The 16243-nt window shown below is 40.4% G+C and overlaps 1 protein-coding gene across 2 annotated transcripts in view; it reads right to left on the reverse strand.

Annotated features, from left to right (window-relative positions):
• Nucleotides 1-16243, reverse strand: part of LOC133161371 (low-density lipoprotein receptor class A domain-containing protein 4-like) — a 95804-nt gene that overhangs the window by 42827 nt on the left and 36734 nt on the right. For both annotated transcript variants that reach the window (XM_061289816.1, XM_061289817.1), the window contains one exon: nucleotides 11480-11620. In XM_061289816.1, coding sequence (XP_061145800.1) covers nucleotides 11480-11620 — 141 coding nt within the window. The remainder of the gene's footprint in view (nucleotides 1-11479; nucleotides 11621-16243) is intronic.

The following is a 16243-nucleotide window of genomic DNA, read 5'->3' on the forward strand; positions in this document are numbered from 1 at the left end:
TTTATATTTGTTATGTATCAGTTGCGATGGCTTGTATTTATCTGTGTTAAAATGGAGAGTACCAGTATATTTGCCGTCACAGTCAAAACAGTTGTTATTATGTTTTTGCTTACGGTGCTATCTCGCACCTATTTTGATTGGCTCCATTTGTTGTATTTTAATTCTGCTCGATGGAGTTTTTGGGGGTATCTTCTTGGCAGTACTCCTTGCTCCACTTACCAATTGGACATTTTTTCTTTGTCTTTTTCTTTTTTGTCACTGAGCTTTTATGTTGCCAAACTCAAAGTTTTTTTGTTAATGCTCTCTGTTAGTTAGTCTGTGCTTTACCCTTTTTCCTACTCAGCAGTAGTGCTTTGTGTTTGGATTACTTTTTGCTTTGTTTGTTCTCCCTACAATTTGTATTTTTCATTTGTAAATGCAATTTTAAGTGGCTACACCCCATAAGGGTCTGCCTGCTTTGTAGTCCGACTAGTTTTACGAATCATTACACGTTGGTTTGTTTTCAAGGTTGCTGTTATTTCTGGTAACTTTTATAGAAAAGGCTCACTTTAATAACATTGTAAAAGCTACATTTCCTGATAGATTCTATGTTTTATATCTGGTGAAAAATGCTAAACGCTAATGTGAAGCAGTGGTGGCACTGTATTAGGACAACACTCCACCCAAAAGTTGTCTTTGTATTAAATTCAATGCCAATAAAAGAGTTTGTGCATATATGTGCATTAATAAAATTGTCTTACAATTATTACAGTACTTTACTTGTTACTTGGTCATTTCCATATGGATGGAAAAGCAGTTTGTAAGGGACAGCATAAAGATAGATATAAAACCTAATTTCTTAGAAATAAATAATAAAAGAAATAAGTAAATGTGGGCGATCTTCTCAAACAAATCTTGAATTTTATGCCATTGGATCTGGAAGAATATCTCAATCTGGATCAAATGTTGCGTGCTCTGCTGTAATGACAGATTGTCTCCACTCATGCATTGCTTTGACAGGACATAAATACTAAAGCTTATAGACTTACTAAGTATTGCCTGATGACATTTGATTTGACTGAATATTGAAATATTTTGTTATCCATTAAGATTTAGTATAAGAGGCTCTTTGAGAGAATAGATTGACCAGGAGTACAAAGTTCAGGTCAGCATCAAACATTATAAAATAAATGTTATATGTAGAGATTTTAAATTGTATAATATTAGTTAAATTGGAATTTAAATCCATACGGGATCGGTAAACCGTGTATCCTGGTAGATGAATTGAAGACTAAATAACTGATGCAGTAGATGTAAAAGGCAGTTTGTTTACATATAGTATGTGTGTCCCATGTGATTATCTGGCGAACAGTCCAAGGTTTACTGTAGTCGACTGGGACAGACTCATCTGAGACATTAATGAAGACAAATAGACTAAAATAAAATAGAACGGAATACAAAATGGTTGGGTGGATAATAATATTGTCTCCAATCTGCATTCCATCGAAAAGTGTTTACGTATGGACGCTAACATACTTAATCCTGTGGTGTTGCGTTGCCATTTGCATGGAGTCCCTCGTTGGTAATTGCTGCACAGCCCTGAATTGTAAACTAAACACTGTAAATACAAGAGCTCACGAGGCTAATTTAGTCATTACACAAACCATTATGAACAAATGAAGAGTGACTCCTTACTGCGAGTTACTCCATCAGTGCATTTACACACTTGACCAACTGTATGTGTGTGTGTTTTTGTGTGTGTCTTTGTGTGTGTAATCTGTACATGAAATGGTAAATATCTATTTATTAAATGAAAAAGGTAATCGTTTTATTATAGTCCTATATTAAATATTCTTAAAGTCTTGCCAACCCTAACAGTGTGATGACAGTACTGATGACAAAAATATTGTCAGAAAGTACAAAATATATATTTAATAAATATTTGATACCAGTATTTGAAAATTGCAACCGCCATCCTTTTCCAATAATGAACCGGCCCTACATGTGACACGTCTTGGGTGTGAGAGAGAATGAAAGCAGAATAACTGTCTGACACCTCTTCCCAGACTTGGAGGCCTCACATAAATGGAGTCAGGCATGTATGCATGCATGTGTTTTTGGGAGCTAACATGTTTTACTTGTGTTCTTGTCCTGTTGCATCACCATCTGACAGCTGGTGTGACGTACTCTTCAAAAAAAGATCTGGATAAACTTTGTTTTCTATTGTTTAGAACTCCAGAGCACTGTGTCCAGACTCCGGGTTACACAAAAAGTTTGCTATTTTTTATTTTATCATTCATCTGTCCACACATTATCAGTTAGCGAGTAGTGCTGGAGAACATCAGGGTGCTCTCTTGCAAAATTTAGATCTTTATGCAGACAGCAATGTCTTCCTCTGTGCATTTCTCTCGATGACATCCTTTCTTCTTCAATGTTTTATTTGATGTATATTTGTCCAAAGAGATTATTGCATGTGCCAGAGACTTCCCTAAGACTTTAACTGATCCTCTAGGATTTTTCTTCACCTCATTGAGCATTCTGGGCTGGGCTCCTGTAGTCATTTTTACAAGGCAGAGAGGAGGAAAAGTGCTAAACTTTATAGACAATCTGTTTTATCATGAACTGCTGAACATCAAGTGACCCTTTCCAGTTTCATGCAAGTTAATGCTGAATTGTAGGTCTTCAGAGAACCTTTTTGTCATGCGATGCTTCGTCAGATGACACAAATCAAAACCGGTGTGTCTTTAAATCATTCCCAAGGCTGAATTTTCCAAAAGAGAAAAGAAAACCTGGACATTGTGAAGATAAGACAGACAAAGTTTGTAGCTGACTGGCTTGTTTACATGTGGCAACAACTAAACTGCAAGCAAAAGAGAATGGAATTATTTTGCAAACATTTCTTGACCAGTGTTAGTTATACTCGTCGAAAGAAAAACAGAAGAACGTATGTATCCGAAGTGGCCAGTGACTGTAAATGTGTATACAGATTATACATATTCATACAAGCATAATGAGACTCTTAAGAATAAATTTAGTGCACGCACTTTCCTGACAGGGACTACAGGTGTAGGTAGTGCACACACTTTCCTGACAGGGACTACAGGTGTCTGTCACGTTCTATAAATTGACAGTGAGTGTACGGTGACTATATCCATATTTATTTATACACCAATATTAAAAATTGAAGGCGTACTTTTGGTGCTCACTCTCTCCTGTGAGGAACGGCAGGTATGACTCTGTCACTCTCTGTCTGGAGGGATATTGCGATTCAATGTCAATATCCTCCCTCGGAATAAAAACAGTTGTCTGCTGTCTGATTGATGCGGCATTTGACAAGGTTGGGATAGCATCCGCTGATGCTAGCATACCCGAAGGGCTTTCGTTTCAATTAAAAAGCCTCTTACGCAAGTACAATTCTTGCACTAGCCATACAGACTACTAAGATGTTCCGACTCTTAACGCACGCTACTAAAATCCTTTTACGAAATTCACATCCTACCGAAACCTCGTCTAATATAATGAAGTGAGCGTTTGAGTATAGTGTATGTGTGTTTCACTAATGTATATGATCAACAAAAATTCAGGAATGTGTGTGAGCATTAAGTGGTGTGTGTAAGAGGTCATCTTACATTATCTTCTCGACTTCCCCTGGATGCGGACTCACATACGCGCACGTAACCGCTCAAGCAATCCTTTACAGTAGATGAATGTGTGTTCTAAATAAAAACGGGGGACCACCCAGGACTAGTGGTATCACCCTGCTGACCTCTATGACTGATGGATGAAGGCTATTCACATCAAGCCTTTAACACCTTCAGTTCCCTCTCTCCATCCCCATACACACAGGCACGCACACACTCAATAGTCAATACAAGCGCTGTACAATCCCCTAAGACAAATGGACAGACTTCAAACATGCACATACACAACCTCCGAAAAAACAGAGTGGGAGGCCGGCGAAGAGAGAAGAAAAAGACAGGCGGTGGTTTACTCCAAAGACAGACCTAACTTCATCTCAGCCTTTTCTCCTCTTTCTTCCACATTTCTCTCTAAACAAATGCACAATTCTCATCAGGAAAGAAATACTCAGTATTATGGTGAGGGCTTCATTTACCCCCGAGGGGATCATTCAGGTCCTCTGTGTGTCTCTGAGTGCATGTGCATCAGAATTTGTGTGCGAGTTGTGGTGAGGGGGGGGGGCTTGCAAAGCTGTCAAATAGCCCCCCGCTTTTAATGGCCCAGCTGCATCATTACCTAGTGCACACACACTGGGCTCAAATAGACTGAGGGGAGAGGAGGAGCACATAGACAAGTCTATCAAACTAAGTATGAAGAGAGGAAGGGGGCACTTGTCATTAACCAGCATGCACTCTGGAGTTTCAAGACAAAAGTAGAACCGACGGGAGAGGGCCGCCGCACACAAGCATCCAATCTCCATTGCAAAGGAGGTTAGAGATCGACGTGACACAAAAACACAGGAGGAAGAATTACAACAGACGTCCGTCATTAACAGTGAGCTCTAACAATGCCAGGTGTCTAAGTATATGTTACATCACTCTAATAGAAAATAGGTGTCAAGATGACATTCTGAGGAGATATCAGGGTGTATTACACCACACATGTGTGCATGGACGCACATGCGCACAGAATCCAGAAGACAGACAGTGTTAATTTGTCTGGCATAGATTAAAGTTTTATGAACCTCTAACTCCAAAATAGAAGCCTAAATATTAATACATTTTATTTGGAGGCACTCAAGGAATAGATTACAATATATTAAATAAAACAACATGAATAAGTACAATCAAAAAAATGAATGAAAAATGATTGAAACAAGGAGGGCAAAAGGCATGATGTGGAATAGGCGGTTTTAAACGTGTTTTTGATGTGATTTGAAGAGAGTAAAAATATAAAATCTTTGTTTCTGGCGGGCGGCTCGGTGGCGCACTTGGGTAGCACGTCCGCCTCACAGTTAGGAGGGTGCGGGTTCGATTCCACCTCCGGCCCTCCCTGTGTGGAGTTTGCATGTTCTCCCCGGGCCCGCGTGGGTTTTCTCCGGGCACTCCGGTTTCCTCCCACATCCCAAAAACATGCTTGGTAGGCCGATTGAACACTCCAAATTGTCCCTAGGTGTGAGTGCGAGTGCAAATGGTTGTTTGTCTCTGTGTGCCCTGCGATTGGATGGCAACCAGTTCAGGGTGTCCCCCGCCTACTGCCCGATGACGGCTGGGATAGGCTCCAGCACGCCCGCGACCCCAGTGGGGACTAAGCGGTACAGAAAATGGATGGATGGATGGATGTTTCTGGCGGTGGTTATCCACACATGAAGAAGTTATATGAAGTTCATCAGTGGAAAGGTCAGATGTCTAGGCTGTGTAGAAGAGAAGAATGCCTTTATTGCCATTGTACAACAGGTATACAATGAAATGAAGATATTTCGCCAGTGGAAGGCTGCTGCCATGCAAGGTGCTGCCAGGCACTACTGGGAGCAAGTTAGGGTTCAATATCTTGCTCAAGGACACTTGAGGATTGAACCCACAGCCTTCACGTCAAACACGCCTTGGAGTTGACTAACACACAGTGGATTGAATCAGCCCCGAAGAGTAGGGCTGTTGCTAGGTCTCGATCTAATCATGTAAGTCTAGCTTACGGTCAATGATGAGGTCCTGGATAACATGTCCCTTGCTTGTCAGTGAGCGGATGTTGAGCAAAGTTGACTGAGATGTAAGCGTTGCTAGTATCACGCTGCGGTTGACAGTCCAGCTGGTGGAGCGACGGGGGTGACCAGCAAGGGATCAGATGGACTTTCCTGGCATTGAGCTGTCATGGTAGAGCTCTATTTTGTTGGTGCTTTTTCTCTTTGAATATATGCTTCTGCGTTCATTTCAATACCAGGGATGTATGTAAAGTTGTCGATGAAATAAAGACCTATGATGCATTTTAAGAAAACAAAACTTTGTTTCCAGACCTAGAACTACTACCCACTCACTGTTTATTTTCTTCTTTCCCATCTCTTACCAGAGCCTTAGTTAGTTGAGCTCAGGCTGTAGAATACAAGGCACATACTTGGATGGTGGGAGTTTGGTAATTAGGCTTGTTTGCATTTAGACACTGCTCTCTGGGCACTTGGTAAACGTGATGAGAGGAGGGAGACGGGGGAGAAAGAGAGCGAGAGAGAAAGAGAGAGAGAGCAAAAGTAGACTCCAAGAGAAAGATGAGATACAGAAAAAGAGAGAGAGAGAGAGACTAAAGAGAACACTGGATATAAATTCATTATGTAAATCCACAGCTCAAACAAATTGACAGGCGGGTATTACACCCGAGAGGAGCCAAATCAAGAGCATGAAAGCATTAGTTCCACTCACCCTTGACCTCCACTCTGGACCTGCTCACCGAAGTGTGCCTGTTATGCATACTAAGGACTCAGGAGGGGCCGCCCTAACAGCAACATTGCAACAGATGTTGTTTTCTTACACTGGTAGCCAGAGACTCTTTCATCAAAGATCTAAGCAGAATGTAAACTATGTTGAAAGGAAAACAATTGTGGTGTTCCATGGCGGTGGTGGCACCAGGCGCAGCTGGCACCACTGGAGGAGAGGCTTTCTTCCAATCTTATTGACTTGACGGCGGAAGCCAAACATTTTACGCTACACTATCAACAAGAAACATATTTGGTGGCGATGGTCACCTATTTCCTCTGCAATATTTTACAACCCTAAACAGGATAATCCCCTTGATCAAATTGTTCTTGCTGATTCAACAGGCAATCTGAAGGAGGAAGAAATAATTGTCGCAATTGAGCAATCACGTGATCAAGTGTGGTCATAAACATCTGCAGCTTTGATTGCCCCGACAGAATTACAGCCAGACGCCACTTAGTGCTGACCTAAATACTGCGCCGGGGTTGAAGAGGCATTAACAAGGTTCAAAGCCAGCCGTTGGTTTGGGCAAAATGGAAAGACGAGAGCAAAAGACAAACAAGTACCAGGAAATGACAGCAAGCACAGACAGTAATAATGAGAAAGACAAGTTGAGCAGATGAGTCTTTATCCAGAGCTTTAGCCCAATATTTCCCTTGTTGTGTCTGCTCAGAGTAAATCCTTTAACCACATGGACAACAGGCTCAACAGAGATGCTGAGGACAACAACTTGACAACTACATTCATCAGAGTCTTGCTGAGCTCTAAATCTCTTTCATTTAAACACAACTGTTTTGTGTCTTGTGCTATGTTGCCTAAGTGCTACACACTTAGAAGGCTTCTGCCTTGGTCCTACCTTGAACCAAAAAATCTATAATTCTCTGTAGGACTAAGGATTCTTTTAAGTTGTGTTTCAATACAGAAAACGCTTTCTTTCTTCAAAGATGAAAATTCTCTCCAACAAATATTCAAATCTTTAGCCATGTTTCAGTATTTCTAATGCAATGTAGCAGAAATACGTTTAGCAATTTATTGTGTGTGGTCTGCTACAGTCTTAAAAGTATTTTCCATGAAAGGGTTCTTGGTAGAACCTCTAATACAGGGTTCTGAGAGGAACTTTTCTCCAAATGTTTGTTGTTGAAAGGTTTGACAGATGAATTCTCCTTTAAATGTTATATACTCTATGACCAAGCTGAAAGATAAAATCATTGTACTGTGTGGGAAAAACAATTCTATAAAACATGATGATTATACAGCAGCTCTAAATACACAACTTGTGGTATTGCCTGGGAAAAAGAAGTAATGCTGCAAGTTGTGTCATTTTACACCACTTAATAAAACATTTTAATGAAGGTTTATTTATCTACATTACAATGAATCACTTTTGCACTTCAAGATAAAAGTGTCACACTATGGGCACTTCTCTCACAGTTATGTTACAATGTTGTTATTCAGAATAGAGTTAGTTGTTATACACAAAGATTTTACACTACAAAAGTTGCAAAGGTCAAAGTGCTAGAATTACACATTCTGTTCTGCCGAGGGAGCCTCATTTGCATAGAATAAAACACAAGCTATAAGAAAAATGGCAACAATAATGTTGATAATAATGTTTCACAAACTGTGACTCGGATAAAGTTTGAATTTTAGCAATGAGCATTTTAAAACAATATCATGCCTCCCTCTGGCTTCTTGTACTGTGGCCAGAAAAACAACTTTTATTCTTTTAGTTTTTATTTGAGAATTTTGGAAGCTCATTACGAGTTGATTAACTCATCGAATGTGGTATCAAACTTATTTTTGTCACGGGCCACTTTATAGATATGGCTTTCCTCAGAGGGCCGTTGTGAAACCAAATAAATGTTCATCGGCACATCATCACATATAAACCCCCCAAAATGATAGATAACTAGCGTTGAAATCAGATTCCAACGATAGTTTAATTATTGTTTGTTGCTGTAAAAATTGTAAAAAAATTAAGTCTTGCAAGAGCTCAATGTTATTTGTTACAGATGACTAACATTTTGGTACAGATTTTGCTTTTATGGGCCACATAGAATGATGTGGCGGGCCGGGTCTGGCCCCCGAGCACTGACTATGACAACACTGGTTTACAAGAAGCAATTGACAGGTTTGGTGCCAGGATGTGTGTCTAATACCGCGCTCTACAAATGACATACCAGCAGCCTTCAGATCCCTAAATTCAGTAGCGCCACTCCAAAGTACTGTCCAATACTGTAACTATCACACTGGGCAAGACCACCGATAAATCCTCCAGGTAAACTGGATGAAAAACCTCTTTTGATCTTGTAAGGGAAGATCACAACTACACCATATGTACAAAAAGCATTGCCAGGCCATCTGTCATTTTGTCTCACTTTCCTGGCAAGTCCTTGTACCGACCCACACATCCCCGAGTGGTTGGTGCTGCAGGGAGCTGAGATGTTGATGCAGTACAAAATAGTCTAAAAACCTGCTGAGGTCCAGCACAGTTATAAAAAACCCAAACTGAAGAACAGAAATGCAGTACAGTATTGCAATGCATTCTGGATGTAGTCAGGCTGACTACAAAGATTTAAATGTAATAACTTTTTATGTGTGGGGCTAAGCAGTACAGATGGATGGATGGATGGATAGATGGACGGATGGATGGACGCCAGATGGATGGATGGATGGATGGATGGATGGATGATGGATGATGGACAGATGGACGGATGGATGGACAACAGATGGATGGATGGATGGATGGATGGATGGACAGATAGCATACATAATTCCACACATGAGAAACGTGTGAGTTAAAGGTTTGCCAACAGTGCAGAAAATGGAAGTAAGTTAAGAGCCACTGTATGCTATTTGGGCTCCAAGAGGCCCACAAAACAATGAATACATTAAGAAATAGGTGCATGATTTATAGATAGCTAGGATAACCACGACAGCAACATAGCAAGCAATCGGAATTACTTTTCATTATTTATCTTACCTTCAGGTGAACAACATCTCTGATATGACAGACAGGTGTATGACTCGCTCCTCTAAGCCCAATTAATACATATAGAAGACCAAATCAATTTGGGGGGTGTGTGAAAAAGAGGATGAGTGGAGACATAGAAATAGAAGAAAATTGAGGACAAATGAGAGGAGTTGGATGAAGAGTAGAAAAGAGAGGAAAGGGGGGCAAGGGGTGGAAACGAGTGTCTAGACAGCATTCATGATCCATCTGTCTGCCACTGCCACAGAAACAGCCACAGGCTACAACATGATGGCAAACGCTATCATGACACAAGCACTTTCTACCGCTCTCAACCGTTTCCTTTCTTTTACATCCCTCATTCTTTTCTTTTCCTCTTTCTCAGTCTACTGATTTCTCACTTTTCTAATCCCTTGCCACTCTTTACTGCGTTCCCATCCTTTTTTTTTTTTTTTTTTTATCTCTCCTTCTCTCCCTCCAGCACTCATCTCTCTCTGTTTCTCTGTCAGGCATCACCAGAAAATTACAATGATTGCACGGCTTTCCCATAATGTTGGCTGCAGGCACATTTACATTTGCACTAGACAGCAAAATTGTTTAAGCACCAAGCTCAGGATTTTATTTTGTCGAAATGGGATGGAGTCCCCTCGACATTCAACCTTCAATGAAGAGAAACAGATAGAAGAGATGAAAGGCAGTGGGAGCGAAAAAAAAAAAGTACAAATAAGGTTGAAGGGTTTGCAGCCAACGAGCAAGGAAGTGATGAGGGGAAGGTGAAGAACTTGCCGGACATTGACACACACACACACACAGATCCAGTGCCAAGGATGAAAGTGCTGCTGTTAAAAGTTCTCCCACTCCTCACTAAAAGTTGTTGAAAGAGAACGGTGCAGCACATCAAAGTAAGTTGGCAGACAGCCATTGCGCTCCAATGGCGTCCTTCACCCTCTCTCCTTCCAATCTCCCTCTCCGTGTCTCCTCTGTTTCCATTGATTGTGGTGAGTCGAGGGACCACTCTCATCTCCCTCCCCTGACGGTAGTGCTCGGTAAGAAGCGAAAAAGGGGTAGCAGCTGGGGGGACTCAGGAAAGTGGCGCAGAGTTTCAAACAAAAACAGGACAGAAATTGAAAGGTAGAAAATCTTTGATAGAAAATGTCAGGCTAATTTCAAAAAGTCTTTCATTCAAAGTGCAATTATTTCTACCCTCCGGCTACCGTGGTTGCATTTACCTACTGCTGTTGGAGTACCCGTCATTGGCGTTCATGCCTTACAAATCAATCCACGAAATAGGATTGAAAGCTTGTTTTCCTAGAAAACTGTTGAACGCAAAGTTACAACCACATTCGATTTTTTTTCTCTCCCATTCTTGGAAATACATTTATACCACTATTATAACAATCGGCATCCCAGTATGACACATCCATCCATCCATCCATCCATTTTCTGAACCGCTTCGTCCCTACGGGGGTCGCGGGAGTGCTGGAGCCTATCCCAGCCGTCATCGGGCAGTAGGCGGGGGACACCCTGAACTGGTCGCCAGCCAATCGCAGGGCACACAGAGACAAACAACCATTTGCACTCGCACTCACACCTAGGGACAATTTGGAGTCTTCTACCAAGCATGTTTTTGGGATGTGGGAGGAAACCGGAGTGCCCGGAGAAAACCCACGCGGGCCCGGGGAGAACATGCAAACTCCACACAGGGAGGGCCGGAGGTGGAATCAAACCCGCACTTTCCTAACTGTGAGGCGGACGTGCTACCCAGTGCCCCACCGAGCTGCCTCAGTATTAAGCAAAAGGAGTAATTTATTTTTTTAATAAAAAAAAAAAAAGATGCTGCATCATGCTGCAACCTCTTAGATCGCTAAAAGAACAACTAACCATATTTTCTCCTTTCCATGAAACAACTCTTGAATGAATGCAAACTCAAATAAACGTAGCATAAAAACTTGGAACTATTTGCTGAAATGTGCACCTATTCAAAGTTATAAGCATTTTTTCTCCTACTACACCTTTTCATCAGAAGGCACAATATATAAACTTCATTCAACATCCCTCAGAGAGTGGCAAATGAAGAACAAAAGGGAAGGCAGCATGGTGCAGCACTCACAGTTGAAGATGCCCGGTGGAGGGTGCTGGGTGACCATGGGGCAGTTCTCCTCATCGCTGTTGTCCCCGCAATTATTGAGCTGGTTGCAGATCAGTGAGCCCAGGCGCAAACAATTCCCATTGGTGCAGTGGAACTTGCACTCTGTTCAGCCAGAGAGAAAGAACGTGGAAATAAGAGAGAGCCTTACTTAGATCATCTACTTCTAATCACCTTAAATAAATTGGGATGCAGAAGTGGAACTTGTTTGGACATTGTGGCAGAAATAAATACTGTACAGTTGCATTTCACCACTGATCAACTCATCAAGTAAAAACAAATTCATAAAGGTCAGTCCACAGAGCCAAATGCATAAAAGTAATATGCATAATTTCTCAAATATTGTGCTGTAGACTGTGAGTTTACCTCGTTATACAAACTCAGAAATGTGCAAGGTCAAGTAAAAACATTTTTTTACCAGTAAGCTGCAAAAAGACCTCAATTATAGACTTTTGTTCACAGATGCACTTTCAAATGGAAGAAATGAGAAACCAAACGATCCTTTCAGGAACTATTTTCTCACTAAATATTTTAAAAAATAGCAGAATAAAGGATGGACTTAGTTACCTGCAGTATAAAACATTTAACAGTTTATGACAATGCAGTGATCTTGGCCTTTGGCCTGATTGAGTTCATTTGTCCGTATGATTAATTGGTTCATCAAATTCCCTCCAGCTAATGTACTCAAATCATTTTCACAAGCAAGTGGACAGATGGACATCCCATAATACCATGGTCATATCTGTCACCATCATACATAAAGCTTTTAAATAATTGCCCAGGTAGGAATGAAAAATATGTACACACAGATTGGACCATTTACTACATTTGTTAAAGTATGGATTGTACGTGGATATACATAAATATGAGTTACAATCACCGTGTGTGCGTGCAAGTGTTGCTTATTATGGGTTAGTCTTTTCCAAAGGTGTCAAATCCAGGTCCAAAAAGTAAAAAGTCTGCCACAGTTAGGCTTTAGCCACAGTTGCTTTTAATCAACCAAGACAGCAAGAAAACGAGCTTTCAGGAGCTATTTGTATACCTGCTGGTTTATTAAAAGCACTTGTGACTAAAGGCAAATTATGGAAGGGTTTCTATTTTCTGGACCTGGATTTCACATTTGTTGGTCTTTCCAGGTACTGTGAGAAACATAAGTCAGAAACTTAATTTGCTTTTTATTGTTGATCATGTTTGACTGGTCAAAATAAGCAAAGAATGTCATTATTTTTTTTATTGTTCTCAAACATATTACAATTTCTTTTCCATTTAGAAAATGAGAGTTTTGTGTTTTACAGCTCTTAAAGAGTGTTGTGTACTCGAGATGACAAGCACCTCCAAAGTAGAGGTTGTTGACTTCACTACTCCACAATCACGTTTAGAGTTTGACGACAACTAGTAACTAATAATGAGTTTTGGGCCTGAACAAGATGAGTGCACAGAATGAATTTAGTCCTTCACTTTTAATTTATTTATTTTGTCTTTTAGAACTAATTGTGCAACTGATGAGCGAAGGTGAAACACACACACACACAAACAAAAAACGTTTTGTGATTATTTGAAAACAGCTTAAACTAACACCATGGAGAAACTGCTGCTGTGGTGGACCTAGAGCGATGCTATATCACCTCATTTGGTCAAGCACTACTTAGTTGTCCCAGTGGGAAGCACGCTGAGCGAGAGAACGTTTTTGCTGGAAATACCATCACCAAACAACTTCCTCTTGTGTTCTGTTACAGTCCGCGAACTATATTCTGCATTTGAGCTGTCCATTCTTAATGCAGAGATAATAAAGAAGCATTCCCCCCCCCCCCCTCCTGTGATGTATCTTAATATTACTAGTATGCCATTGCAAAATCCATTGGTGACGTCATTAGCAATTTGTTGAATATAACTAGACATTAACCACATTTGCCACTCTAAATATTGAAGAGGTTTAACATTTACAATTGTCGGTCCCATTTGTTTTCTAAGCATAATGGAGAAAGAAATTCACGCTACACATTCTACACACCCTAAAAAAAATCTTTTAAAATTCACCCCCCTCTAGTATGGGTGGTGACCAACTGTTTTATTGCAGGTAATCGACACTGAAAAGACAAGCCGCTTGAATAAGATGGCCTTCTAATACACATTTTTGCAGGCCGTCTCCTTGTGGCAGTCCCTGCGATTTGCCCTTTTGGCAGCAAGCAACTTAATGATACTGCATTTTCTCCTCTTCCTCTCACAACAAGAACAGCTTGTTCTGGTCTAGTCTAGACGGTGGCGGCGGGTGTGTATGGGGGGGGGGGGGGGGGGGTTTGTTAGTCTGGGGTGTCAATTGAAGGAACAGAAATCTGATTGAAAATACAAACCAGCATGACCATTCTTTGGAAAGAGACTTTTCCCCTTTTTTCTAAGTGGCAATTAGCAAAGCCTCAGTGACTTGCCCTGTCTTGCTTTTCCTCACTGTCTTATCTATTAGTCGATTGTCTATCTTGCGGTCTCTGTGCCTTCTTTTTCATTCTCATCTGTTCTGCCTGTCCTCTTCTCTTCCACTCTATCATGCTATATAACTCTCCAATTTTGTCCGAGCCACTTGTCTCTCCCTCTTCATCCTCCCTCCCCAAGCTATCCTCTCATTTCATGTCGATACGTTTGGTCAAGGCCACGAAAAAGAAGCAAAGCTCTAAAAAATGTGAGAGAACATAAAACGCCTCATTTGCACACTAAATTATACAGAGCCCTCTTCTTTGCAAACATACAACATTCATACAGGTTAACTACAGCGATGTGAAAATGCCAGAAGGACAAATGAGTCATCATAAGCTTCTAAGTCATTCAAATGTAATGGATAAGAAATGAGTGCACCCCAAGGCTGTTAAAAAGCAAACAAGGATACCGTACGATAAAAACTACTTTAAAGGTCATTGTGCCAAATCATAAAAGCAGGCAATAAATCTGCATTTCATTGGGAGGTTTAGGATGAATTTCAGAAGGATTTGCACAATTAACGTGACAATATGGGGGGGGGGGGATCTGATTAAATTTAAAAACATATTAATTTTAGATTAAGTATATAGCTGAAGACACAAGTAAGTTCAATTAACACATTAAAATAATAATTCAATTAATATAAAGGCAGCCTGTGTTAAGGATGGATGTCTACTAGGAATTTGAAGCTTGTTTATCAGCATGACAAATATCCAAACCACACATGTAATTCCAAACTAATCCGGAGGGATATTACAGGAATGGCCGAACCACAGCGTGGATAAAATTGAAAATATGTCCAACCACAGTCTGTCATATTTAGGCCACGCTTACAAGGAATAGTATGTAGTTTGAGTGTATGTTGCTAGATGACTGAAAGAATAAAAAAAACAAAAACATTTTATGGGTACACAGACACACGCCAAGGCTGCCCTTTGTCACCTGTTCTGTTCATTATGTTTATGGAGAGAATTTTAAGATCTTAGGCACAGGAGTGTGAATTTTATTGTAGCTGCGTATATCTTAATTTAATCTCATGTGGAAGGACCATTAAAATAGCATGATTACACATACAAACAGTATAATTAATAGAAAAAAGTTGTGTGTTTTCCGTTTTTTAAATAGAAAATAATACAAGTAAATTAGGAAACTTATTTTATTGGAATACTGGAGGTATTTATGAATTATTATGAATTATTATTATTAGCATTACTTTGCCCCCCTAACCTGCAGTTTTTCTTTAATGTTTCATAATTTCCTCATTGTCTCTTCACCTCACATTGCTGCTTATCTGCAATTTCCTGTCGCCGCCCCCCCCCCCCATGCCAATGCTAACAATGCTTTTCACACATTTATAACCAACTGTTATGTATGATGATTATATTCACATACTATCTTACACAAATGTTAAGTTGATTATATTCACACACTATATAACATACACTGTATGATGACCATATAATGTAGTTCTTATGAATATCTCATAATTATATATCCACTCTGGTGTTAATATTCCTATATCAATCTTCTGGTTAGATGCAACTGCATTGCATTGGCTGTATGTATACCGGCAGCAAGCATAATGACATTAAAGCGGCCTCTTTAATCTGCATGATTGAAAAGAATGTGAGTGCTGAGCGGAAGAAGAATGTGACAATGTGAGAGAGGGCAGAGGAAAATGAGGAGAGTGGAACATGAGAGGAAGACAGACGAAGGAATTACTGTCACAATCAAGTCCAATTTCTTTGACCTCTCAATTAAAACATCACAAGATGATTACAGGTCCACTCGTTCTTTGTTGAAATAACACTTCCCATTAAAGATCAGAAATGATGAGATAAAGACTTTTTTGTAGCCATTTCCTTTTCCTCAGAATTCCCGCAGTGCTCTTGGACAAGACAAGACTTGATCCCACAGAGGATAAAGACTTGCAGACTGAGACAAAAAAGTGTGACATGAATGGCACACTGACAAGTACGCGTGTGTGTGTGTGTGTGGCTGCATGGAGTGTTGCCTCCACCACTTAACAGACTGGAGGCGGATGCTCATTTTAGCAATGTGCGCCTTTATGTGTGGCCATTATGGTGTCCTTGGGCATTTGTTTGGAATGCATCTGTTTTCATGTCTGAGTATGATGAGTAAATGAGAAACAGGGCCCTTTTTCTGCAGAACTCACTCTCACGTTTAGATCATTTTACGTCGAGATGCATATGACACATCACACAAATTGATCCTCAATGCAGCCAAGTTGGAAAAACA

Source organism: Syngnathus typhle, linkage group LG10, assembly GCF_033458585.1.
Source record: "Syngnathus typhle isolate RoL2023-S1 ecotype Sweden linkage group LG10, RoL_Styp_1.0, whole genome shotgun sequence".
Taxonomy (NCBI): Eukaryota; Metazoa; Chordata; class Actinopteri; order Syngnathiformes; family Syngnathidae; genus Syngnathus; species Syngnathus typhle.